This window comes from Drosophila subobscura, chromosome U, assembly GCF_008121235.1.
Source record: "Drosophila subobscura isolate 14011-0131.10 chromosome U, UCBerk_Dsub_1.0, whole genome shotgun sequence".
In the NCBI taxonomy this organism is placed as follows: domain Eukaryota; kingdom Metazoa; phylum Arthropoda; class Insecta; order Diptera; family Drosophilidae; genus Drosophila; species Drosophila subobscura.
The window spans coordinates 13512867-13537846 of record NC_048534.1 but is presented as its reverse complement, the minus strand read 5'-3'; the positions used below and the strand labels follow the sequence as shown (position 1 = coordinate 13537846).

General features: G+C 45.5%; 5 protein-coding genes across 6 annotated transcripts; 3 read left to right on the top strand and 2 right to left on the bottom strand.

The window, feature by feature from the left end:
• Positions 1–15631: 15631 nt before the first annotated feature.
• On the top strand, positions 15632–19288 carry LOC117900151 (dynamin-1-like protein). The gene is made up of 8 exons (XM_034810386.1): positions 15632–15868; positions 16470–16614; positions 16675–17339; positions 17393–17844; positions 17909–18251; positions 18323–18551; positions 18610–18821; positions 18879–19288. The coding sequence occupies exons 1-8, from the start codon at positions 15767–15769 to the stop codon at positions 18933–18935; spliced, it is 2205 nt and encodes a 734-aa protein (XP_034666277.1). The 5' UTR covers positions 15632–15766; the 3' UTR covers positions 18936–19288.
• A 72-nt stretch (positions 19289–19360) lies between these two features.
• LOC117900154 (actin-related protein 2/3 complex subunit 5-B) lies at positions 19361–20250 on the bottom strand. Its single transcript, XM_034810391.1, has 2 exons — positions 19957–20250; positions 19361–19901 (listed from the first exon to the last, which is right to left on the bottom strand). Exons 1-2 carry the CDS (start codon positions 20167–20169, stop codon positions 19659–19661), a joined length of 456 nt encoding a protein of 151 aa, XP_034666282.1. The 5' UTR covers positions 20170–20250; the 3' UTR covers positions 19361–19658.
• A 65-nt stretch (positions 20251–20315) lies between these two features.
• LOC117900155 (probable NADH dehydrogenase [ubiquinone] 1 alpha subcomplex subunit 12) lies at positions 20316–21080 on the top strand. 2 transcript variants are annotated; one of them, XM_034810393.1, is made up of 5 exons: positions 20316–20334; positions 20393–20488; positions 20552–20729; positions 20786–20870; positions 20924–21080. In XM_034810393.1, the coding sequence occupies exons 2-5, from the start codon at positions 20394–20396 to the stop codon at positions 20992–20994; spliced, it is 429 nt and encodes a 142-aa protein (XP_034666284.1). In that variant the 5' UTR covers positions 20316–20334; position 20393; the 3' UTR covers positions 20995–21080. The 2 variants fall into 2 exon arrangements, with proteins under 2 accessions (XP_034666284.1, XP_034666283.1); XM_034810392.1 differs by lacking the exon at positions 20316–20334 and having other exon boundaries at positions 20349–20488.
• Positions 21040–22478, bottom strand: LOC117900152 (early boundary activity protein 2). The gene has a single exon (XM_034810387.1). It carries the CDS (start codon positions 22318–22320, stop codon positions 21154–21156), a length of 1167 nt encoding a protein of 388 aa, XP_034666278.1. The 5' UTR covers positions 22321–22478; the 3' UTR covers positions 21040–21153.
• A 682-nt stretch (positions 22479–23160) lies between these two features.
• Positions 23161–24872, top strand: LOC117901783 (protein insensitive). Its single transcript, XM_034812692.1, has 2 exons — positions 23161–23551; positions 23612–24872. The coding sequence occupies exons 1-2, from the start codon at positions 23540–23542 to the stop codon at positions 24716–24718; spliced, it is 1119 nt and encodes a 372-aa protein (XP_034668583.1). The 5' UTR covers positions 23161–23539; the 3' UTR covers positions 24719–24872.
• Positions 24873–24980: the final 108 nt, after the last annotated feature.

The following is a 24980-nucleotide window of genomic DNA, read 5'->3' as shown; positions in this document are numbered from 1 at the left end:
CAGTCGAATGTATTTGATGGATCAGAGTGCACTCTGAAAAGCTTACAGATCATTCAGCAATGATCAAGAGATGGTCTCCAACCAAAGTCCCAACAATTGTTGGGGACTCTTTTGGCTTTTGTCACCGCATTAGAAAAAACCTTTGGGCTCTCTGGGCTGTTGATGATTAAGTAATTAGCAAAATGCAGGCGAACGAGGCCAATTAGCTGGAATACGGAAATTAAACACACATCGCATTAGCCAGCGATGCGATGAAGAACCGTTCGAGTGGGCTCGGGCTCGGGCTCCCTGGCCCTGGCTCGCGAAGGGCTGAATGCATTTCTTTCCTTGCCTTTTTTGTGTGGCAATTAGCACGCGCCGCCGCACTCTCCGCCGTGGGGGGACCTTGGCAGCCGCATTCCCGCCGCAGCCCCACAGCCAGCTCGGGAAGGAGCTGCATAAAGCGCACATTGAAAATTAATTGCGCCCCTGCCTCATCCGTGTGTGGGTGTACGAATACTTATGTCTGCGCGTGTTTGTGCAGGTACGTGCGTGTGTGGCAACCGCAGCAGCGGTGCCAGGCGCGGCCGTTTGGTTGCCTTTTATGAAAAATTAATTTGCTCTTTGTACCGCAATAATATTCCCCTTTATCCGCGCGAGTTCCCCTTGACGCGGCTGGCAACCGGAGCGTGAGATTAATTTTTTGTCGTAGCCCCTGAAAATTGTTCGCCCAACTGTGCTGCAGATTTGGTAGAGGGCAGGAAGGAATCCTGGAAAGCATCATCATTGGACAATTCCCATAATAGCATAGTTTTCCGATCTGCAAAAACTTGCTACGATTATTACCCTGCACCTGCATCCTCTGCTTGCTTCCTTTTTATGTGAAGCATGTGGGCACCATTCCATGCTGCGTGAAATATAAATATATGCAATGCTGAATTCTGACTTGAATCCTTCTCCGAAGTAAGCGCTATCAACATTTCACAACTGTGATGGAATCACATGCCACAGAGAAAGAACTTCCCGCGAGAAAGAACCATGTTCTAGCATTAAACTTCTCGGTCTGTTTAGTTTTTGGCACTGGGAATGGTGGATGGCGGAGCAGCCGTGCAGCAGCTTGGCGTACACTCTCCCATCCAGAGACGGTTATTTGCACCACAGCAAACAATGCACATTCGGCAACACCGCAATGCTGCAACAGTAACAACGACTCAACTAGTTCCCAGCAAGTTCTTAGAAAAGTTTCCACAGTGTCGGGTGTCTGGGGGGGGTGGAGCTGTTTTATTTCCTCGCGCACATTTCACATTAGAGCAAAACCCCAGAAAATTATGCAGCCCAATATGAAATGCATTTGAAAGACAAGTGAATCTTGTCAAGTGGCGTGCAGGGTTGGTGCAGCTTCCAGCTTCCAGCACCCAGAGCCTCAGCCTTAGCCTCAGCAACAGCGCAGAGTACTTGACTTGGTGCTTTAATCAAAAGTCAAATATTTCATGCCAGGCGTCGGAATGAGGACCGGCCAGCCTCTCTGACAAATGTGGGTGTCTACCAGCAAGAGCAGCATCTGCTGGCGGGATGCAAATGCAGCCGCTGCTAACCCGCACAATAGAAACCGCCGTCAGCACCCCCGCCCGTCGCTGTCTCCAGGCTCTGGGCAAAAACTTTCCCCGCCTACAAACTTGAATACCCTGCAATCGCATGATAACAGAGAATATTTGCACTTGAGTACACACATAAACAAAAACAACTAGAAACCCTAGATAAATCACATTGAAGAAAAACGATGGAAACACTTGAACTCTTTTTTTCCCCTCTGACTGCTGGGTATTCCACGAGTACATTCAGGACCTGGACTTACTAGTTTGCGATGGGATCAGGGGGATGCTCATGGCATATCCCGCATGCCTGCGCACTTGCAGCCACTCCGGCTGACTCCTACTCCCACGTCACGCGTCCCACGCCCGTTTCCCTGCGACTGCCGGTCGGTCCGTCTGGTGGCTGCTTTCATGGAAATTACATTTTTGCATTGCCGTTGTCGTCGCTGCTACTCAAGTAAATGCAAATATTTCTCATTTCTCTTACGAAAATTGTCAAATGTATTCAAAAATGTGCGCCGCATGCGAAATCTTTCTGAATATGTATGTGCCAGTGTCTATGCCCATTCTTTTGCTCGAATTCCAATGCACATCAGAGACGCAGAGCTTTCAGCTCTTAAAATCACACCACAAAATCACACAAAATTGGCTTTAGTCATATGAATTCGAAACTGAGGGGAATACTGAGTAGAAATTCTCGTATCTGTTCTCTCTTTAGATACGAATGATCAACTGATGAATTTGAAACAAATTAAACAGATTCGGGGCGGAATGCACATGGCCATTTATTCAGACCACTCTCATATAAATTTTAATAATTATTTTGACCACTCTCTCCGTGTTTTCAAGGACCAAAAACAATTTCGAATGCATTTCAAAATCAAAATTGCGGCTTTGGTGGCTGACTTCTTTTGCGGGGCATGTCGAATTTTTAATTAAAATTTTAATTAAACTAATTGCCAGCCAACCTCCCTGTGGCATGACCAAAATATAATAGAGTTTTTAATCAATTAAGCAAAAGCCAGAGAGGAAGCCATTTGCTAATTTATTCAAGTAATTGCTGGCTAAACAGAAAAATCTGTGGTAATAAACCACCTAAAATAAAGGCACTAATAAAAGAGTCTAAATATTTTTCCCATGAACCCACCTGGCAGAAAAATAAAATCTCATAGTATTTCCCAGTTTCCCTTCAGTTACGACTTTGGGTTCCAGTTTATTGGGCGGCGGCTTAAAGGTTTTCGGTAACCTTTTTATTTTTTGGGGCTTTAAACTTATTTCCGCTAAAAGGGTTTCACTGTTGGGCCATGCATAATTATCGTAATTAAAACGTTAAATGACTTTTTATGCAATTTAATTTTAAGCCCCACTCAAAAACCTTTCAATCTGGGGATTTGTAATATTTAATGCATTTTATTTCAGCCGAAAATGTTTGGGTTTAGCTTTGAAATTGTTGCGATTAATTTCAACTCAATTTATGATTATTTCCACACAATTAACTATCGTAATTGATTCTCCCATTTGTTGCGGGCCGATTGGAAAAACTGTTGGCAGACACAAATGCATCGACTACAATTGACTGATATTTTTATTCGATTTATTATTCATTTCGTTCTGGGAAATAAAAACAATCCAAGTTCACCATAATGGCGGCATTACCAACTGTTTCAAAATGAATGCAAATGCGTATGTAATTAAATAAATTAATTAAGCGGCCAGACGGCAAGACAAACGAAGCTCAGACACAAAAAATTGTTGTCTTTATTCAAAGAGAATATTTGGAAGTACCAATTGCCTGAAGGGAAAGAGCAATACTTCAAGCAACCAGAACCAAATGCTGAAATATGTGTGGGTATTACATACAGACATACATATACATATGTAAATACATACATAAATATGTACATACATAAATACATTGAATTATAGTTTGCGATATATTTTTAGCAGAGAGTGCAAAATGAAATACGATATTCTGCTTGTTGTACACCAAAACATTGCCAAATGGCAAAATTTCAATATTCTTATTTATGATATTCTATTTCGCATTATTTACGGCACTTGCATACATTGTTTATACTTCAAAAGTATGTTTTGGGGGATGGGCTGCAGGGTGTCACTTCCATAACAACAACTTGCGACACCGAGTCCAATAAATATTTACACTGCTGCAGCGTCCTTGCCAAAGGATTTGATACACATTTATATTCTTTTCGCACTCCGAAAAGCAATAAATATATTTGTGTCATTTTTGGAGTATTCAAATAAATAAATAAAACTCTTATGGGATTGTTCCTTTGTGTAGATATAAATTTCCGCTTGGACTTGGCTGGCATAGATTCAATTAAACTAACAGAGTTTTTCGAAAGTGGAAATAAATTTAGGAAGATTCATTTTTCACTCTGTAGTTGTTTTCCTAACTTTAAAAATATGTAGATCCAGATAGGCATACAGTAACCAGCTGGAAATTCCATTCTTAATTGAACCAAAAAAGCTGAAAAATATATCATTCTAAATTCTAATTGTTTCGTCCATCATTTGCAACGAAATGTGAAACTATAATCTCATTTTTTTCTTTTTTTTTCATTTTTTCTTTCTTAGTTGTAAATTAGTTGAAAATATGATTTTAATTTACATAATTACTGAAATTGTTGAGTTTGTAACTAGACCCTTAACACCCATAAATGAAAGGTAAATATATGCACGAGTAGTTGTCGAATTATCGGCAGTCTACTACTCTTATACGACGAACAACCAAAACACAAGCGACATACAAACTCGCAATCCACACGACCACAAAGGCAACAACATTTTGTAGCTTTGCTTCGGCTGGAGCACAGTTCTCGTAGCTTTGTGGCTGTCATTCTCATTCCTTCTGAATTGGTGGTGGATTGAGAGGCGCTGAATGTGAGTGGAGAGTTTGTAAATCTGTAATCTGGTGGATGGCAGTTTCTGTTAGCTACTCTGTGGTTTTGTTTCTTGTGTGTTCTTTCTGGATCATGGATTGCCAAATTCCTAACGTTCGCCTTGAAAAACTTAATTTTGATATCATTTATTTAATTTCTTCCAATGCCTATCCGAACTTTTTCGTTAGCTTTAAATTAATATTTCTTATCTTAATCCTTGCAGAAAAATATCATGACATAAATAAAATATCCATATTTAAATTAATTATTCTTTAAATATATTAGTAAATATGTTTAAATCGAAGTTATTTTTTCTCTGGGTGCACATGAATATAGAATACTCTTGGATAAGCCAATTATTGCTGATTTTTAAGTGGCAGACCGCATATGAAGCTAGACATTTCAATATTTCAGCTCCGTCTGTCTGTCTGTCAATCAACATGAATGAAAGCGAGACATTTTTATTTTTCCCAACTCAGCCTCCCGCTGCTGCTTCTGTCGAGTATCGTACGGAGTTGTGTTGTCCCCAGTGGATACAACGGCTCAGCTTGAGCTCAGGCTAGGCCTCCACCCGTCACGGTCCTCTGATCAAATTGAATTGACATGTGTGACTCGGTTTGCATTTCAGAATTTGGAAAATGTCTGGCTAGTCCCTAGGCCAAAATGAGCAAATGGAGAATGGAAAATGGCAAATGGAGGGCGTGTATGTGTCCCTGTGAATGAGTCATGTACTCGGAGCCTTAACTTGCCAAGTGAATGAACTCCGGCCGCAATAAATTTCAAATTGAACCGAAACTAAGAAATGGCGCTCCTGCACTTAACTTTAGTTCTCCCCTTATAGAGTCAACACAATCAAATCAGTGTGCCCGGCTTTGTGTGTGTGTGTTTTTCCTCTGTGGTCCGGAGTCTCTCGGTCTCTCTGGTGATTGTAAGTTCGATTGCACTGCGTTTATTTGCGGAGACTCCACTTCAAAAGTCAATTGACTCAATAAATTATTTTTAAAGCAATCAAAGCTATTTCTGCGACAAAAATGCAATCGAAAACTTTCCTATTTTATGTCTTTGGAGAATTTTCCTACGACTTGTTGGCATTGAGGTACAAATTTACTTCAGCTGACTCTATATGCACATACTTATATGTGGGTCATTCATCTTGGAATTGTAAAAGTTTCTTAGGCGGAGGATGCCTATCCAGAACGGGAGAACACAGAACAAAGATTAGCTCAAAGCACTTCTCTTAGAAATTTATTTACTGGCAGGTGTGTCATATTTATTTTTATTCAAGAAAACAAGTAAAAGACTAAGGGCAGGCGGCCGTATTTGCCCGTCCCCTAAAAGCGACAGATCGAGAAAGCGATAAGGAAGGTGAAAGAGATACGAGATTCATACATAGACCGCGAGATACGTATGTCAGCAATTGTCCGAATATAAATATGCGCACGTACATATGTATGTATGTACATAAGTACATACATATGTACATACATATGCGGCGATGGAAGAGGGTGGACGGCCGGCATTGCCCGTGCCCTAATGCAAGCGAGAGCGACAGATCGAAAAAGCGATAAGGAAGGTGAAAGAGAGGCAGGCGGGCCGAATTACCCGTGGACTTTGCACTGCTGCGACCATGGTAGAATTACTACTAGGTAACGGATTCACCACAGTGCTTCTCATTCGAGGCCGGTAAATCTTGTCAGTCGTTTGCCAAACGTCGACGAAAGAGGTTGTGTAGCGCACGAATTTTTTCATTGTCTTCTTCTTCTTTTTCTTCATTGCTTACGAATGAAGGCGTAAGCGGAAGACAATGAAATTAAGTACTGTACATGCAAGTACTTTTTTATTTTGGATGTGTATTTTTTTATTTTTTATTATTAGAAATGAACATGTCTGCAAAATATTGTTTTCTATGCCGATCCAAAACTTTGCATGGAAGTATTTTACTAATTACGAAACAAAGACTAATTGGTCAAAAAAAATATCTACATTTTTATTATAACATACCTATTAAAATTTTATTATTTGTTTTGAACTATTTCGTTTCATTTATTATCGAACATATTTTCTTTGCAGTCAGCAGAAACAATAAAAACGAAGAGTGCAGAACGTAAAACGTTTGCTATCTGCTAGAGAGAGATAGCTTGCCTCTCTGAGAGCTGAGAGAGCGTGGTGAATAAGCTTATCGGCCTGCACTCAGCTGACGACGTTACCTAGTAGTAATTCTACCATGGCTGCGACTAGAGCGCAAGAGAGAGATTGAGAGAACGAGAGATCGATACAGACAGCAGAGGAAAGAACGAATGGCGCGAGATAAAGAGACGAAAGAACGAATGCATATACACATGTGCATATATTTATTTGTAAACAACAAACAGTTATTGTGGCCCTACGTTAGGCTGCGCCACTATGATCGTGATTAACACGATTTTCTATCCCATGATATTTCGAGACTTTGAGGGTGAATGTTAGGCTGTGAAACCCCACCAACCATCTGGTACAACGACTACGCCTTCATTCAGCTTTAAATACTTATTGTCTGCCGTTTGCATTAAAGCAAAGATTCATATCATTCAGTCTAATAATAGTCTAATCGAAATATTCTCACAATATAGCTTAAGCTTCCACTCATTCAATTAAAGGAGACTTTAAATTAAATTGAGATCAATTCATGCATGAGCGAAGACGAATTGAAGAGCTGTCCTGCGAGATGTCATTTGTGGCGGAGATGAGCAATTTGAAGTATTTTCAATTATTAGCAGGCTGAGCGACTGGGACGACAAAGCTTCGGCTCCCAAGTGAAATTAGCCAAATTATGGGAGCAAACAGGGGCAGAGCCGACAAGTCGGCTTGTTTGCGCTTAAAATTTAATTTCACGCACAATTGAGTCCATGCATAATTTTGGTCTGGGTGATAAATTATTGCTATTATTGCACACGGAGGAGGAGGCGCCACACCGCACAGCACCGAACCGCACGGCACACACAAACACAAACCCCTAGCTGACCATGCCACAATGTGTTGCAGGAGCAGGAGCCGGGACACGGGCAAAATAATGACCCTTCGTGGGTGCATCGCTGCCGTTTGCCGTTGCCGTTGCTGTTCCTGTTGCTGGCGCTGGTTTGCTCGTTGGCTGCGTTCATTAATTCGCTGCCATAAAACCCGACCAGGGGCATATTTCGCCCTGCCTCGGAATTTGCATACTTTCCGGGGAGAGGCACCTGTTACCGCGCTGCACGACTCGAGGAGCCTGCCCAGACGCCTACAACACATGTCTGCTCATAATTAATGTGTAAATTGTAAAGCCTTTCCTCCGTTGCTCCGTCAACAGCCCCCCGCCCCATTGTGGCTGTGTACAAAAGGGGGGTACACCAGCTCGACAACAACTACGCAGTGGGTGGATAGTGTGGCTCCCAGCCTAGTTAATACAAAAACCATGAACCCAAAACATCCCAAAATGCGATGCGACGTTGAACAATACTTAATTGCATTTATGTACTGCACTTTCACCTGTCGCCAGGACAGCAAAACGAAGCCCATGTCCCCTGTATTCTATGTCAGGTATTTGCGAAATGATTTCATTAAATCGCAGATCCTCAAATAGACAGAAATCCCTTAATACTCCCAAAAATGAGGCCGGCAGGAACGGTCTAGTTCAGATAATTGTAAAAAGGAAGTTGCGGAAAAAATTATGGGATTTATGGGTTATTTGCCTGATCCAAAAATGGAACCATACAATATGCATCGCTTCGGCTTTTATCAGTAGCTGTACCGATACCATTAAGCATGGCAAAATATATATTTGCAAGGGATTTAAAGGTTGGAAAATATAAATAAAAGCCTCTACTGCAGCCTAAAAAATAGACTCTTCCACTCGAAAAAAATGTATAGTGAACCATTCTCGTATGTAGGTTATTCAGCTTTTGATGGCTTTGTGTAGTGGGTCTTTTGAGAGCGGGAAAATGGAATTGTCGTCTGCAGCAAGCGAGCGACCTTTTGACATGAGCTCGAGAATCTGGTCTATTGTGCCCACAGATAGAAGCCCTGGCGACCCCGGCACTTTCCGTTCCCTACCGCTGCTGTTGCTGGCTGCCATTAGTGAGATTAAAACTATGACCAAAGCGAAATGCTCACAAGGGGCACAATGTCGCAGAGCTTTGGCTTTGTTTCAGCCCAAACAATGGGCGTATCTCTCGCTGTGACGCAATGCGTACATTGTTCCCTGCCGGACAACTGGAGGGGCAGGCAGGCCGGAGTGCGAGTACCATCCATTGAAAAAGATATATTGCTCACTAATGCAAACATCCATAACAAAACCAGTTGACACAAATGCAGCGGCAGTGGGCAGGGGACCCTGGAAGGTTGAGTGAATGGCAAATCGGCTTTCTTTGTTCGCTTGCCAGCGATTCATGCAATTCTGCCAATAGTTTCCCATGCAATTTATTTAATTTCTTTACGAGATACGCTCGTCTCCCGATGCTCCTTCCCAACGACAATAGAATGTTCAATTCATTAGATGCAGCCTTGTATTTGAATGCAGTACATAGAACCCTAAACACTTTATGACAGGAACTTTTGCTGAACTGAGTGGACTCCTCTGGGAACAATTTTTATTAAGATTTGGAGCTCCTGCGGTCTGTGCCTGCTGCCTGACTTAAGAGTTTAAACAAAAAATATGAGCTGAGGTACAACGTGTATGTGGGCAGGTCTGAAATCTGTAATTAAATTTAATTTTCACTTAACCGACAGCAAAACTTAACTAACTGAACAACGTGAGGCACTCCGAAGAAGCCTTTATTGTGGTGACTTTGATGCTCTCTGCCGAGGGAGGGAAATGTGCACATGTAAGCATTTTATATTTATATATTTCTAGGATACTTTGCTGCGGTTTTCCATCAAGTTTGTTATTTATGCTTTGTACTTTGATTTTGCGTGTAGTCAGCCTGAAAGATGCTCATAAGTTATGCGGGAGTAATTCAGGTTTTTGGCTGGATGAAATATCTCACAATTTGGCAGCCGAATGGATCTCATATCTCACGTTAAACAGAGCGTCGGCAGAGCGTTTCAATAGCTTCTAGAGCACTCTGGCACTCTGTCAGAGCAAGGGAGAGAGAGAGAAAGAGAGAGAGAGAGAGAGTGGGGGTTTCCCTGCTGACGAAAGAGTGGACCATTGTGCATTGTTTGCTCGGCAATATGGTCACAGCAGTTTTATTAAATTCCTACAAAGGTTTCGCTACTCTTTGGCTGCCCTCTGGCGCCTCTTCTGCTCCTGCTGCGCCAAAGAAAGGCAATAAAAATCATTTAACAAAGTCAAACAACAATAAAAATTAAACTTTGCCGTCAACACAAGAAAAGAGCGAGGCGGCATCAGCAGCCAGGCGGAAAAATACGCCAAAGTACACAACGGGCACAACGAGGCAAAATTAAATAATAAATATAATATGGCACATAGAGCAGTCAGCAGTCGGGGGAGGGAATGCCAGATTTGAGCTGGCAAAAGTTTTTCCCAAATTAATTTTCAAATTCTCAAATCTGGGCACAGTTCCAGCTCCCATCAGCCCGTGTGAGTGGTGTCATCGTGGAAGCACCTTCCCGGCACCCAACGATTTATTATGTCATGCCTCGTCAGCCAGAGAGAGAGAGAGAATGGAGACTCACATCATCATAAATCAATCCATTTGATAAGAAACAGCAGGGGGTGGGTGTACGTACGTACGAGTGGCAGAACGAATTTAATTACATTTAAGCAGCAGGACTCAACCCGAAATCGTCACACACTCCCACCACCCCCCTGCGAAGCCACAGGATTTGGAAAGGCATTTGGGGGCTGGCAAATAATTCCCTACCGCTCCAACCCCTTCGATTCGATTCCGTTTTCAATTCAATATTGCTAAGTGCTCAAGCACAGGCTCGACTCGGGCCGAGAGTCAGTTTGCCAGGGACACGAGCCAGAGTCTTCGAATGACTTGACAAAAGGTAGGCACACAACACAAGAGCTGGAAGTTTGTCTTTCTCGTTAGTCCGATATTGATTCTGATTCGAAAGGCCCTGCTGATGTACGCATTCATATACGTTAGTTGAGGCATTACAAATTTACAGATTCGGTTACACATCCAATGTCACATCTTTGTCATGTCCATTACCAAGGGTTTGGGTTGGCAAACACTTTGTTAAATTTGTGCCCATTTCTATCATCTGACTCTTCATAGATTTTAATGAGCAATATTATATACGGCGCAGAATTATTGCGTCTATACACAAAACAATAAAGAGAACAGGATATAATTTTTTTTCGACTTTTCTGAGTTTTTAAAGTCGAAATTTCGTGAAAAATACTGCACAAAAATCATAATTTTTGCATTTGAAAGCTTAATATTTCCCATCCGTAAGCTAAAACCAAAAAGTGTTTCAGTACAACTTTTAGCTACTTAAATTAGCTTTTCAGAATGACAAAATTCTTTACAATCAGATCTAAGATACTTCTTTTACGTACAGGTATACATATATTCCTCAGTCCGATTTATTTACAGACATTTGTATTTAAACCAAATCAAAAATCTCTCTGCTTTAGTATGTACATATGTAAATGTGTGTGTGTGTGTGTGTGTGTGTGTGTGTGTGTGTGTGTGTGTGTGTGTGTGTGTGTGTGTGTGTGTGTGTGTGTGTGTGTGTGTGTGTGTGTGTGTGTGTGTGTGTGTGTGTGTGTGTGTGTGTGTGTGTGTGTGTGTGTGTTTTTGCACACTACATCATCTTCAGAGACTTGCCAACGTATTAACATATTCGAAAAACCAATCAATGAACTAGAAACGCGTTCACAAGAAATTCAAATTACTTTGCCTTGTCCCTGTCCCTGTCCCACTATCAGAGAGTTCTGCCTTTTTCATTTCCATTTCCATTTCCATTTCGATGGAAAGCCACATGAACTACTTCGAGTATTCTAGCTCTCTCCACCTTTTGGATGAAACATGTAAAATGCAAACGAGTTTTTTATCACGCACACACAACATTTGGGGGGCGCTGCTCGTGCAATTACACTTTAAAGGAAGCAAATACTCTGGGAAAGGAAGCAGGTTCAGGCACACGTTGAGCTTGGGGCTTGGAGTAGAGCCAGTCCTAAGTTTGTCATGCGAAAATCATACAAACTTGGTTTTCGTGTGCTCGCGAAAGTAATTGAGGCGGAAATCCCTAATTGGCACCTTCAAGTCAGCCTCGACGACGACGAGAAGCGGGACCAGGAGTAGTACGACAAAAAGAAATCGCGCCAGCCGTAGATGAAGGAGCAGCCAAAGATGGAAACTTCCCACCCATTGGCCCTTGAGGAGGAAAAGGAGGAGCTGCCCCACGTAGCCCCATGCAAATGGGAAAACTTTGCTCATCAGCGCACACAAATTGAGTGAAATTATCAGTTCAAGTGAAATTTACACTTGGCTGTTGTCGCCTGGCAGCTGCCTGCGGCCACGACTGCGGTCCTCCATGCAAGGCTCCACTGCTCGAATATGCAAATATAATTCTGTCCCTCCTCAGCTAAGCCCCAAATCCAATTAAACATAGAGTGAATACGGCCAAAAAAAACCCCGAAGCGAGACATGTGCGCGATACTTTCGCACTCCCACGAGCAGCTGGCAAAAGGCGTTCCCAATAGATTAATGGCCAACGGGATGTGTGCCAAGGAAGTGGCAACATATGCTGACTGGTTTCCTCTAGTCGCCGCCAAGCTCTAAAGAAGGCCAAACAGATGGTGCTCATAATTCAAAGCACTTTGCAAAGACATTAAAATGCACAAAAGCGATGGCATTTTTAGCCAAATAATGAGTTCCGGCTCGAATAATGGGAATATTTAATACAGAATTTTAACCAATCGACTGTAGTCTTAGATGGAAAAACTGATCAGCAACCGAAAATTACTCCACCTAGAATTCAGAATTCAGAGCAACAAATTTCATTTAAAATTGTTTCTGCATGGGTATGAAAACGTGAAGAATGGGCAGCAATGATCCTTGGAAAACTGCCTCAAACTCGCTTAAAAGTTTTCAACAATTGCACTTTTCGTAAGCGCTCTTTTCCCTGTTGTTAATGCCTCTTCTTGCATACATATTTACCAATAAATGGCTGTCTGTATGTGGCACCACAACAGCATCAATCAGCAACTATATACAATTTCTCTTGTTCCCATCTCCAGGCGGGTTCTGTGCGGCAGACTGTGAAACATTTCTGGTCTAGAGTGGGGTGTGAGGGAGAGGGCCAAATCAAAGTTCATTATTGCTGCAGTTGTGGCAAGTACATTCGAGGAGACGTCCTCGTCTCTGTGTCTCCGCATGGCGTATACGCAATATAAATTCGTAATTGCATGAGACACCATCCACTCGTGGCAGTTCTGGCAGGGAGCGGACAGAGCCATTGATCAACTTGCAGCCAGCAGAAAGATGTGCCACAAAGGACCAAGAAAATGAGCCATTGGATGGGAGCAGGGCAGGGGAAGCTCATCAACTAAATGCAAAGTTCCTCCACGGACGGGCTTTGGGGCTCGGCAAGAGTGCCGGCTGTAGAACAAGAATAATTGACGACGACACGATAATGAGGGGAGCACACACACACACACACACACACAGCTCATCTGCAAGGAATTGAGTGGAGTGGAGCACATGACAAGGCAACGCATCATCAAGTGTATGCAACGGCTGGCGGCTGGCAGCACTATAATCCTGCGGAAACACTTGAAAATGATGGATGAAAATTATCGTTTTCTGCATCGCATGCAAATGCGCAAAATTACTTTCACATGATTAATGCTCCACCGGGGCAAAAGTGTTCACTGGCAGCCACAGAAAATGGCTTCAGGCTCTACATATGTATCCCATCTAGGCTCCCCCCCCTTCGAGCGTCTTCGTCTTCCGTAATTAATCCATTGTGGCTGTTCGCACCGCAGCGAATAAAAAATGCGCAGACAATTGTTGAACTTCATTTGAAATTCATATTTTAAATATTCGTCAGTCAATTAGAGAGCGAAGGACTCTGACACCGAATTTGCATTCAACCGCAAAATTATCAAATTAATATTCCGCCCAAGAGAATCCCTCCGGAGTCTGCTGTGGCTGTCAAGAACTTTGCTTCCACCATCTACAATGCGCACATTTCGGCAAGTTGTCAGCCCAAATACGAAACTTGTCCGGCTCAACAATGGTAATTTGATGAGCGAAATTTTGAAATATACTCGCATTTATAAGCCAGTCCCTGCAGAGAGGTGTTGCTGTTCGGTGTCGAACTCGGGTTGGGGTCACAACTGTCCAAATGCGTTAATTGGAATCCAAAAGTTTGTCAAAATACCCCCACAAAACTGTCTAACAATGGAGCAAGAAATTTGATTATTTAGCATTTGGAGAGCACGATACGGCGGGCTACGAAAGACTTCATTTTGCTTTTTTAGGCTCATCAGCTGGGTGGCACACACAGAAATTTAACAGTAAAAAATCATGAATTATTTTATGTAAAAGTTTTACAGCGAATCAGCTTCATCATTCAACAAATGTTACCTTTTATTGTCGAACCGGATTGCAAATGTTTCAAAATAAAATAAAATGCTAGATTTCGATTCAATATCATTGTGGAAATATGACCAGCGACAAAAGTCCCATTTTCTGTTCAATTAAAGTGACAAAAAAGTGTCTTCAACAATTCGACACTCGCAAACAACAATGCCAATTGTTATCGAATAATTCACATGCAAATGTGAGTGGACGCCCATGCCTGCACATCTAATATTCTCGTCCGTTCGAAGGCACTATCGAATTTGAATGCTAAGTGTACCGGGCGACAAGTATCCTCGAACACTGATATAAAACGATAAAATCGACAGTTGAGCCCATCCTCCCAGCCGCTGCTTCGTCTGTGGTTGTGGCAACCGAAACGGGCTAAAGCCACGCCCGTGCCTTGGCCCCCTAGCCACATGTCCCTTTTGCTCTCATTCTATATTCTATTTGTGCTCGGAGATGGCTTCTCTGCGAAGCCTGACCACTTGGCTGCTGCTTCTGCCTGCCTCAGAGTTTTTATCTATTACCCAGGACCAATATATTGGGATTGCTTCGACAATCCATTGTGGTGTACTGCTCGACAGTTGGGGGCTGGGGGCAGCAGTTTCGGCCCATATCATTAAGCTTGCACAATGGAGCACACACATGTGCATTTTGTTTGTCAAGCAATGGCCAAAAAATAAAATCCTTAAAAACGAACTATTGCGGGAGTGCAGGGAGCGGAATGGAGGGGAGTGGAGTCATCTATTGTTGCCTGGCACTTTGTTAAATTTTTCAATCGAGCATTCTCGTTGTGGCTTTTGCCAATTGAATTTTCAATGAAGTTGGGAAGAAAAAAAACGACAAAAGATAAGAGCAAAATATGTTCAATTTAAGTGCATTTTATGCATATTTTGGAGCAGATATTGTGAAATTAGGAATATAAGGTATCAAAAAAATATTTACCTTAACCTGCTTCATTTCGATTTTGCGTCTCATGCTAGCTCAAGGCATTGCTTAATTTGCTTTGGTGAATCCACATCAGCTTGCAGCATTAACAGTGCTCGGCACGCACCCATACATTCAAGCATACTTTTTACCGTTAAGTGTTTGTGTGCGAGAACAGCACGCAAAGCGGAACATTGCAATGCGTTGGTGTTTCTGAGTAATGGGCTCTATACGAAGTGAAGACTCACGCAGTGGTCGAAGTTTGGTTGGCATGCATTTTTTCGTGGCACCCTTAGTACCTCAGTAATTGTACGTAAGCTCCAAGTGCGCTTGCGAGTGTTTTACGATGCAAAAATGTGCTCGCGGGCAAGATGAACAGCTGCCCGGGGCGTTGATGGCGTTGATCTTCCTCGATTTTAGCATTCGGCTTCAAATTACTAGCAAGCTAGCACACTCAACACTGATCACATACTTTTTGACAATTAATCAACTTCTTAAAGGATTGAAAAGTCTTAAATTCTCACTTCAATAATAAATAAGGTTTGATCGCGAAAACTGCGTATATTTTCTTTTGTCACATACACGCATACTAACCATACATGACATAGATCACCTAATTTCACTAATGTGGCAGCACCGCCCGTCACCGTTGACGGTATATTTTTAAGGGTCATGCGGTATATTTGCTCGAAAAATCCGCGGTCCCACTTGCACGCAATTTGCAAAAAAAAGAAACAGCGTCGACCAAAAAAAAGCCAACAGGAAAACCATTTTAATGTGTGTGAAATAAAAAGGAATTTGAGTCGAAAGCGATCAAACTCACAGTCAGCACTTAGCAAACAGAATGGAAGCTCTAATTCCAGTTATCAACAAGTTGCAAGATGTCTTCAATACAGTCGGCTCTGACTCAATACAATTGCCGCAAATTGTTGTACTCGGCAGTCAGGTAAGCAGTGCGACAGCAGTGACGGCAGCAGCGACGGCCCCGAAACATTGCCAGGTTCCAAAATTATCGCCTCCCGGGAGATTACCGCGGCGGGCGCTCACTTGCAGTTTTTTCCTTTGCGGCCCCTCCCCCAGATTTGCAGACGGAATTGCCACCCCAGGATTATATAACGGGATAACGGAATGTTTTGCCGGCAAACGGTGTTTTCCTTCGCCCTGCCCTTCCCTATGGTTTCTGCAGCCTGCGAATATATTTACCGTTTATATAATTCCCCGTTATTTTTGGCAACGTTTTGGGTCGGCTATGAAAAATCAATATTCCGCAGCCGCAGCATGCCTCAAAAGCAGCTGTCGCTGCGACACATTCCGGCACATGCATTGCGGTAAACATATGAGTGTGTGTGCATGTGTATGCATGTATGTGTGTTGATCGCAGCTTTAATTTTAATTGCACTTTGATTCATCGCCGATGACGATATTTGAGAGCCCAGAGCTGGTCATTGAATTGGGGGCTGCAAGATAACGCTGCTAATCTGTCGGGAACACTTCCGTGATGCACGCTCCATTAATCGATCCTCTTAACTCTACTCCACTGATTGCAGAGCTCCGGCAAGAGTTCGGTTATCGAGAGCGTGGTGGGACGCTCGTTTTTGCCTCGCGGAACGGGCATCGTCACCCGCCGGCCCCTAGTGCTGCAGCTGATTTATTGCCCCCTGGACGATCGCGAGAATCGCTCGCCGGAGAATGGTGAGCATTAAAGTGGACTTTAATTATAAGAGAACCTCCTCTAAAGTTTAACCTTTGCAGGCACCTCCAATGCCGAGGAGTGGGGCCGCTTTCTTCACACGAAAAAGTGCTTCACGGACTTCGATGAGATTCGACGCGAGATCGAGAATGAGACGGAGCGGGCGGCGGGCAACAACAAGGGCATCTGCCCCGAGCCCATAAACCTGAAGATCTTCTCGACGCGCGTGGTCAACCTGACGCTGGTGGATCTGCCGGGCATCACCAAGGTGCCAGTGGGCGACCAGCCGGAGGACATTGAGGCGCAAATCAAAGACTTGGTCCTCAAGTACATTGAGAACCCCAACTCCATTATTCTGGCTGTGACGGCGGCCAACACGGACATGGCCACCAGCGAGGCCCTGAAGCTGGGCAAAGATGTGGACCCCGACGGTCGACGCACCCTGGCCGTGGTCACCAAGCTGGATCTGATGGACGCCGGCACCGATGCCATTGACATACTCTGTGGCCGTGTGATTCCCGTCAAGCTGGGCATCATTGGCGTGATGAATCGCTCGCAGAAAGACATCAATGACCAGAAGCACATCGATGAGCAGATGAAGGACGAGGCAGCCTTTCTGCAGCGCAAATACCCGACTCTGGCCACCCGCAATGGCACTCCGTATCTGGCCAAGACTCTCAACCGATTGCTGATGCATCACATCAGAGACTGCCTGCCCGATCTGAAGGTAAGACACTGATCCCTGCCGTTTCTTTTAATGCTCTCCACGATGCTCCACAGACACGCGTCAACATCATGTCCACGCAATTCCAATCGCTGCTTAACTCCTACGGCGAGGATGTGTCCGACAAGAGCCAGACTTTGCTGCAGATAATCACGAAGTTTGCCAGCGCCTACAACGCCACGATCGAGGGCACGGCGCGCAACATTGAGACCACCGAGCTGTGCGGTGGTGCGCGGATCTGTTACATTTTCCACGAAACTTTCGGCCGCGTCCTCGACTCCATACACCCGCTGGCGGGTTTGAGCAAAATGGACATACTCACGGCCATACGCAATGCAACAGGACCACGGCCAGCTCTGTTCGTGCCGGAGGTCTCGTTCGAGCTGCTGGTGAAGCGGCAGATTCGTCGCCTGGAGGAGCCTTCGCTGCGCTGCGTTGAGCTGATACACGAGGAGATGCAGCGCATTGTGCAGCACTGCGGCAACGAGGTGCAGCAGGAGATGTTGCGGTAAGAGAAACCATCGAATAGAGACTGTGATCCATGCTTGACTCTTGATGCCCGTTCCCCACAGCTTCCCCAAGCTGCACGAGAAGATTGTGGATGTGGTCACGCAGCTGCTGCGTCGCCGTCTGCCAGCCACCAACGTCATGGTGGAGAACATTGTGGCCATCGAGCTGGCGTACATCAACACCAAGCATCCAGATTTCCACAAGGATGCTGCCCTGGTGCCCAGTCTGCTCAAGACAGACAACGATCCATACTCACAGATGAACATGGGGCAGCGTCGCGCGAACACTCCGCGCAATCACATGTCGCCACAGGTCTCGTCGCACACCACAGCCTCGCAGCAGCAGCAACAGCAGCAGCAGCAAAATAATCAACATCAGCAGCAGCAACATGATGGCCATGAGCAGGTGCAGTGCTAGTCTTTATATTTAATTAGTTTGCATGTTTGTTATGCGCTTTTTGGCTTTCCCACCGCTAGAACCACGTTGGCGAGAACTCGTCTCAATCGTTGGCCGGCTCTTGGCTCTCCAACATCTTACCACCGGCACCGACGCGTCCGGACAGCATTGAGAACTCGGCCAGCAATACGCCAGTTCACAACAACCTCGTTAGCCCCGTGAAGCCGGTTAACCTGCTGCCCGATGTGCCGGCCAACCACAATCCACGTCGTCTGACCGACAAGGAGCAGAAGGATTGCGACGTTATTGGTAGGTCTAATCAGTCCGAATGCGCACTGGAGCCTCATTGTTTTGGTTTGCTTTGCAGAGCGCCTGATCAAATCGTATTTCTACATTGTGCGCAAGTCCATACAGGACTCTGTGCCAAAGGCAATTATGCATTTTCTGGTTAATCACGTCAAGGACAACCTGCAGAGCGAGCTGGTCACACATCTGTACAAGTCGGACAGGGCTGAAACGCTGCTCAACGAGTCCGATCACATTGCAGTGCGCCGAAAAGAGGCGGCAGATATGTTAAAGGTGGGTCTTTATAGGACACATGAAATGATCTGTTATTGACACTCTTGTTGTTTGCAGGCTCTGACCAGGGCAAATCACATCATCAGCGAGATACGCGAGACCCACATGTGGTAGGCCACCAAGTGGACGCTGATACGACTTAATAATCCACAAACAATACATATATGCAGCATACAAACTATTTATTGAAGACAACGTTTGCAGAGAACGTTTCCCACTTTGTTGAATGTTTCCCCCAGGCACTTAAAAAAATCATCAAATTGCATGCAGACATTTTCATTTCTTATTCGCGCATTTTGAGTCGTCACTGAAGACGCGAACGCCTGGGCAGCCAAGCATTTGTCGACGACACTTTGTCCCCGCTTCAGAGAGCAGTAGAGAAAACCCGCAATGTAGCAGCCGTGATTGGCAAGGCACTTATTACATTTTGAATAGTCTAATAAAAAGAAGAAAAAGGTTGATTCAAACTATGCCACAAGGTGCACGCGTTTACATGGGATGCGCAGAAGGTGTGGCAAAAATTACTCTGCATTTTCATGTTTTGTAATAAAATCTTTAATACTTGAATACCAGTTAAAATCTAATTTGGAAAACGTCATTTGTATTGCGGCAAAATGAAAGTGGGGCTCTCAGGTGTGGCATCATCTCGACGACCACCTACAGTGGGGGTGTCCACGGTGCGATCCGCTGGTGCGTTCCGGTCATGACTAAACGTTGCGTTGATTAAATGCTCCGCGATGTGTTCCGTGTGTGTGTCTCTGGGGTCTCGTATAAATAGGGGGTAATGAAGCCAGCGCCAGCCTTTGGTTTTCCTGCTACTGCTGCGGGGCGGCGCCCTTAGGCGCGGTTCGTGTCGGACAGAACACGGACTATGCAGCCCACGCCGCCCTTGGCGAAGGCCTTTTCGTGCCACTGCAACAGATGCCCGCTGGAGCCCTCCGAGGGTATTTCGAAGCCGCGATAAATGTACTTCATCAGCACATCAATCAGATCGTTCTGGTCAACCGTATCGATGGCCTGGTCGATTTGTGTGGACTTGATTGATAAGAGCACCCGCAGCGTAATGTTCAGGGCGTGGTCCTGGAAGCGAAGACACTGATTACGATTCGCTTGAGCCGATTTGGCAGGTGCTTACCTTCACAATCTGGTTTTTACAGCGCAACGGAGCGTTCTGGAGAGCACTGAGCAACGCCTCGACCACTTTGCCCTGCGTCAATAGCGTTGTGATTTCGGTCTCATCTGGCCCGACTGCGGCGCTGTCCACGCCGTCGTCCTCCCTGAAGTTGTCCTCGTTGTACTGATCCACATCGATCTTACGGAACGCACTGCTTGAGGTGTTTTTTGCCATTTTATACGCTTATTCTTTACTTTTCCTTCCCGAGAAAATGAATCACGAAGAAGACAAGCGGCGAACAGATGTGCGGACAGGGCTGCCACATGCCACCAAAAAGTGGTATTTTTATTGGGTTTCCGTCTCTGGCCACACTGCATATTGACTTTGTTGTTGTTTCGTGTGAGTTTTCGTAAAGTCAAAATTAATAAAATTGTAAAAGCAATAGTTTTTCCCACAGCATGGCAAAGTTCCTGGGCCTCAACCGGCTGACAAAGCTCTTCCAGATCATCCAGGAGTGCGGAGGTCTGAAGCAGACCTACCTGAAGCTCTATAGGTGAGCCCAGTTCTTATATAAGATTGCAGCAAAGCCCAAAACATAGCACGGAATATTTTGCAGAAACGATGACCTGAAGATCGGCACCCTGGTGGGCATCGACAAGTATGGCAACAAGTACTTCGAGAACCCGTTCTACTTTTACGGCCGCAACCGCTGGGTGGAGTTCACGCCCCATGTGAACATGGACTACGATGGCTCCCAGATTCCCGCCGATTGGTACGGCTGGATGCACTACAAGGTAAAGCCTCTGTTTGTTGTTCGCATGGCATAGCTAACTCTTGACTCCACCTGCAGACGGATCTTCCCCCAATTCGCGACGGCAGCCGGCCCAAATACAAGTGGCTTGCGGACCACAGCGAGAACCTCTCCGGCACCAAGGGTAAGTGCAGGCTCGGCTCCGCCTAACTTGCGTCTGAAATTTGTCTCTTGCAGAGGCCTACATGCCCTACACGACCACTCCCCCCAAGGTGGAGGCATGGGATCCCTCAGCGAAGAAGCAATAGAAGTTCAGTAGCTTTACCCTAACATTAAAATTCGAGTGCAAATGATTCTGCTGATGAATGGATAATTTTATTTGCTCACAATGAAAGTGTTGTCTTAGAATTATGACTGGATTACATCTAGCCACTCGTTGCTTATTGTAGGCGTGCCCCATGGGCACTCTAGAAGGATTCCTCTTTGATTTTAAGCGCCTTCTTGGCCCGTCGCTTGTACTTCTTGGCCGTGTCGGCACACTTTGTGGTGATGGTGGCTCGTATGACGCGCTCCTTGCCACCCGTGCGGTTCACGACGCACATCACAATGTCGTCCACCTTTTGCTGGTCCAGCTGCAGTTTGGGCGGTCTCTCGCGCCCATAAAACGCGGGCGAGGGCTTGCCCGTCAGCGTGTGCGTGGCCAACTCGTCGCTGCTGAAGACAGTACTCAACAGCGAGCGGGTGGCCACAGGAGCGCTTGTCCAGAAGACTTCCCCGTACTGATGGGCACTGATCTTCGTGCCGTTTGGCCCCAGGACGTACACATAGCTGCCGTCGACATTCTGGACTCGCTGCGGGTATGGAGCCAGGTTCTCGCGCTCGTGCTCGGAAGTGTCCTGCAGGTGGGACTCGGCCGAGCTGATGGATATGTGGCGCGGTCGCTTTGAGGGTGGAGCTGGCACTTCTTCGCAATCCTTGTCGTAGCGCTGGTTCAGTGTCTGCAGCATAGTTGTGAGCCTGCCAAATAGCTGCTCATAGTGGTGCTGGCTCTTCTGGATTTTGGCCACCTGCTGCCTGAACGAGTCCTCGACGGGAGGCAGCGGCTCGATGGCGGTCTCCATGTTGCGTATGCTCCCGCTTGCTGTGGCTATGGCCATCAGTTTGGCATTAATAATGCGACGGCTGGGAGCTGCCTGTGGGCTCCCTGTGTTCACATTTTTCTGTTTCACAAGCACTTTCTGAGGTGTGTTATGGTCCGTTTTGGGCTCCAGCCTTGGCTGGTGCTGGCCCAAAGGCCTCACCACTGTTTGGCGCATAAATGTAGTGCGCTGCGAGGACAACTCGCAGTTGATGTAATTCTCAATGTCCATTTCCTCTAGCTTCACAATCGGACGCGTGAGCAGTCGGTGGTAGTAGGGCACAAACGTGGGCGCAAACTGGCTCAGATACTGGTGATACGGATGCGAATACTGTATATTAGGAAACCGAAGAGATGTGGGTGTCTGCGGGTGCGGCAAGTGCGTTGCGGCAAGTGCTTGTGACGCTGTCTTTTTGACCACTGACATGCAAATGGAGTTTTCCTCGCCATTTGTAGGGTTAGATCTCTGATCGCTCGAGTTGGTCCAGGCCGCCATTCCCTAAAATGTTGCCAACAGGTAGACAGAATCTTTCGATTTTGCAAATGTGCAGCTGCAGCGGATTTCCAGATTTATTTGCGAATATTTGTAAGCTCCGAAATGTTTTTATGATCTTGGATTAACGGCATTCATTTCGGCAGATGGCAGCTCTACCTGTCGGTGTTTAGGGCTGGCTGCTCTGTGGTCCATTTGCGAAAATTAAGAGTCTAAGGATCAGAGGTACAAATGCATATTTCAAGATATTTCCAATATACATATGTGCATATGTACTCCAGATACTACAAAAAACCAATTTAATCCAAAATCGGGAATTTATGTTGTAAAACAGGGTATCCAAATATTCAAATCTTTTTCACATAAGTTTTGATACCACCTACCTGAGCGAATTATTGATGGTCCTATGGATATTAATAGCAGTTCCATTGCCAGAATAGTCGTGTTTAAGGGTGTGTTTCCTATCAGAGAGAGGATCATATAAGTGCATGTGTGTGTACGCACATTCTTAAAGGATGTTGTTTATTGGTAGTGGTCTCATTGCACTCGGATTCCAATGAATTTCAATGGGCCTTGGAAACCGGTTTATTACAAACCCAAATTCAATTGTATATTTGGCTGTTTAGCTAAGGCAAACTCGTTGGAATCTACACTTGTAAAATAATATGTATTGTTAGAATGCATAGCGAAAATTTCTTTCAATATATACATAACATAAAATGAAGGTACAATTTATATACATTTTGTATGCTGAGCTGAATATTTTTCATTCCATCCCTGGTATAGCAAAATATTCCGTCTGCCCGACAACTCTATGTTCCCGCGCGAAACATATGAAATACAACACGAATGAGAGGGACAGAGCGACAGCTGGGCCGGCTAGTTGGGAAATAGAATACAAAACAATACTCGTAAATGGAGAATAGAAAGTGAAGAAGTGCCGCAACAAGGGAGAGATTCCAGCACGGGCAGTCGCAGCCCCTGCACATGTACACATGTATGCAGTTTTGCCGTCGTTTGCGTGTGTGTGTGCGTACCTTCGGCGCTCCAGGTAGCTTACTGTAGTTGGAATCCATTGTTTATTAAAAACCTACCCCGAGAGTGCCTGCAGTCTGCTTTTTGCGTAGCGTTCTCTAACATTCTGCCGCCAATTTCCCGAATTGTGTGGCTCATTTGACGCTGATCCGGCAAGGAGATCACTAGAATACGACCAGAAGCAGTCATGGATTCCAGCGTAAGTGCATCTTTTGGCTGCCAGCGCATGCAAAGTGCTCACTCTGACGATACCTTGCAGGAATACAAACGCATCGTGAGCGCCAACGGCTCCCACTTTGTCAGCGTGCGCGATGGGGCAAAGTATCAGGGACAGCAGGAGCCAATGCTGCTGAATGCCTGGTCGCAGACCACCGGCGACGACTTTGAGGTGCTGCGCAGCGTTAACATCGACTCCAATATGGATGCCGAGAACCGCGTACTGCGCGAAAAGGTGCGCTATCTGGAGAGCAAGCTGAAGGAGCACACGGATCTGCTGTCACAGATCCATGCCACATCGGCGCGCATGCAACAGACGCTGGGTGGAGCGGATGCTGCGTCCCCAACGCCGCCCGTCTATCAATCCCATCAGGTACTGACGCCGCCCAGCTCTGTGATCTGTGCACCCGTTAAGAGCTCCCAGCAGCAGCGGGCCGAGGTGCTGGACTACAAGATCATTTCGGCATCGGACGACGCCGACGCCATTGAGATTCGCCTGGCAGCCGAAAGCCTGAACAGCCTGAGCACCTCGTCTGACTCTGATCGCCTGGAAATGTGCATTGGAACGGAAAACCAGCAACCGCCCCAAATACTGAACAGAGACATAAAGCGGGATTTATCCAGACAGCAGGAGTCTGTGCCCTTGCAGTTCATCAAGCGGCGCAAGCTGCAGGAGATCCAGGTGCAGGAGACACCGTCTCCGAAGACGAAAGGCAAGTTGCCCGCCAAGCAGAAGCTCAGAATCAGCGACACGGGCAGCGGACAGTCCAATGAAAATGTGATGATCTCCCTCGGGCCGAACAACACCTGTGTGCCGGCCAGCGTGTTTGAGAACATCAACTGGGCGGCCTGCTCCCTGGCCACACGGAAGCTGCTCGTCACAATCTTCGACCGCGAGACCTTGGCCACCCACTCCATGACGGGGAAGCCCTCGCCCGCCTTCAAGGACCAGCCGAAGCCGCTGAAGCAAATGCTGGACCCCGCCAAGATCCAAGACATTATCTTCGCCGTCACCCGCAAATGCAATGCCAGCGAGAAGGAGGTCCGGAATGCCATCACCACAAAGTGCGCGGACGAGAACAAAATGCTGAAGATCCAGAACGGAAAGCGTCGAAGTAGCGGTGTCAACGGCAAGGAGAATATGGTTTAGTTTATGCCGCAAACGGAGCACCAAGACGAAAAATATTTACACAAATTCATCCACCATCGATTATGTTTATTAATTATTTGATTATACACTACTACTATATAAGACATGTAGGCTATTTCACAGATCTCGAAGATATTATTCAAATCTGAACCAAGTCGTTAGCTATTTTATTTTCCTCTGGGGGACCAACTTTCGTGGCAGAAAGACAGTGCGAAAAAACTCATTTGAATGGCGCCAAACTGTCACATTTTTCAGTACATAT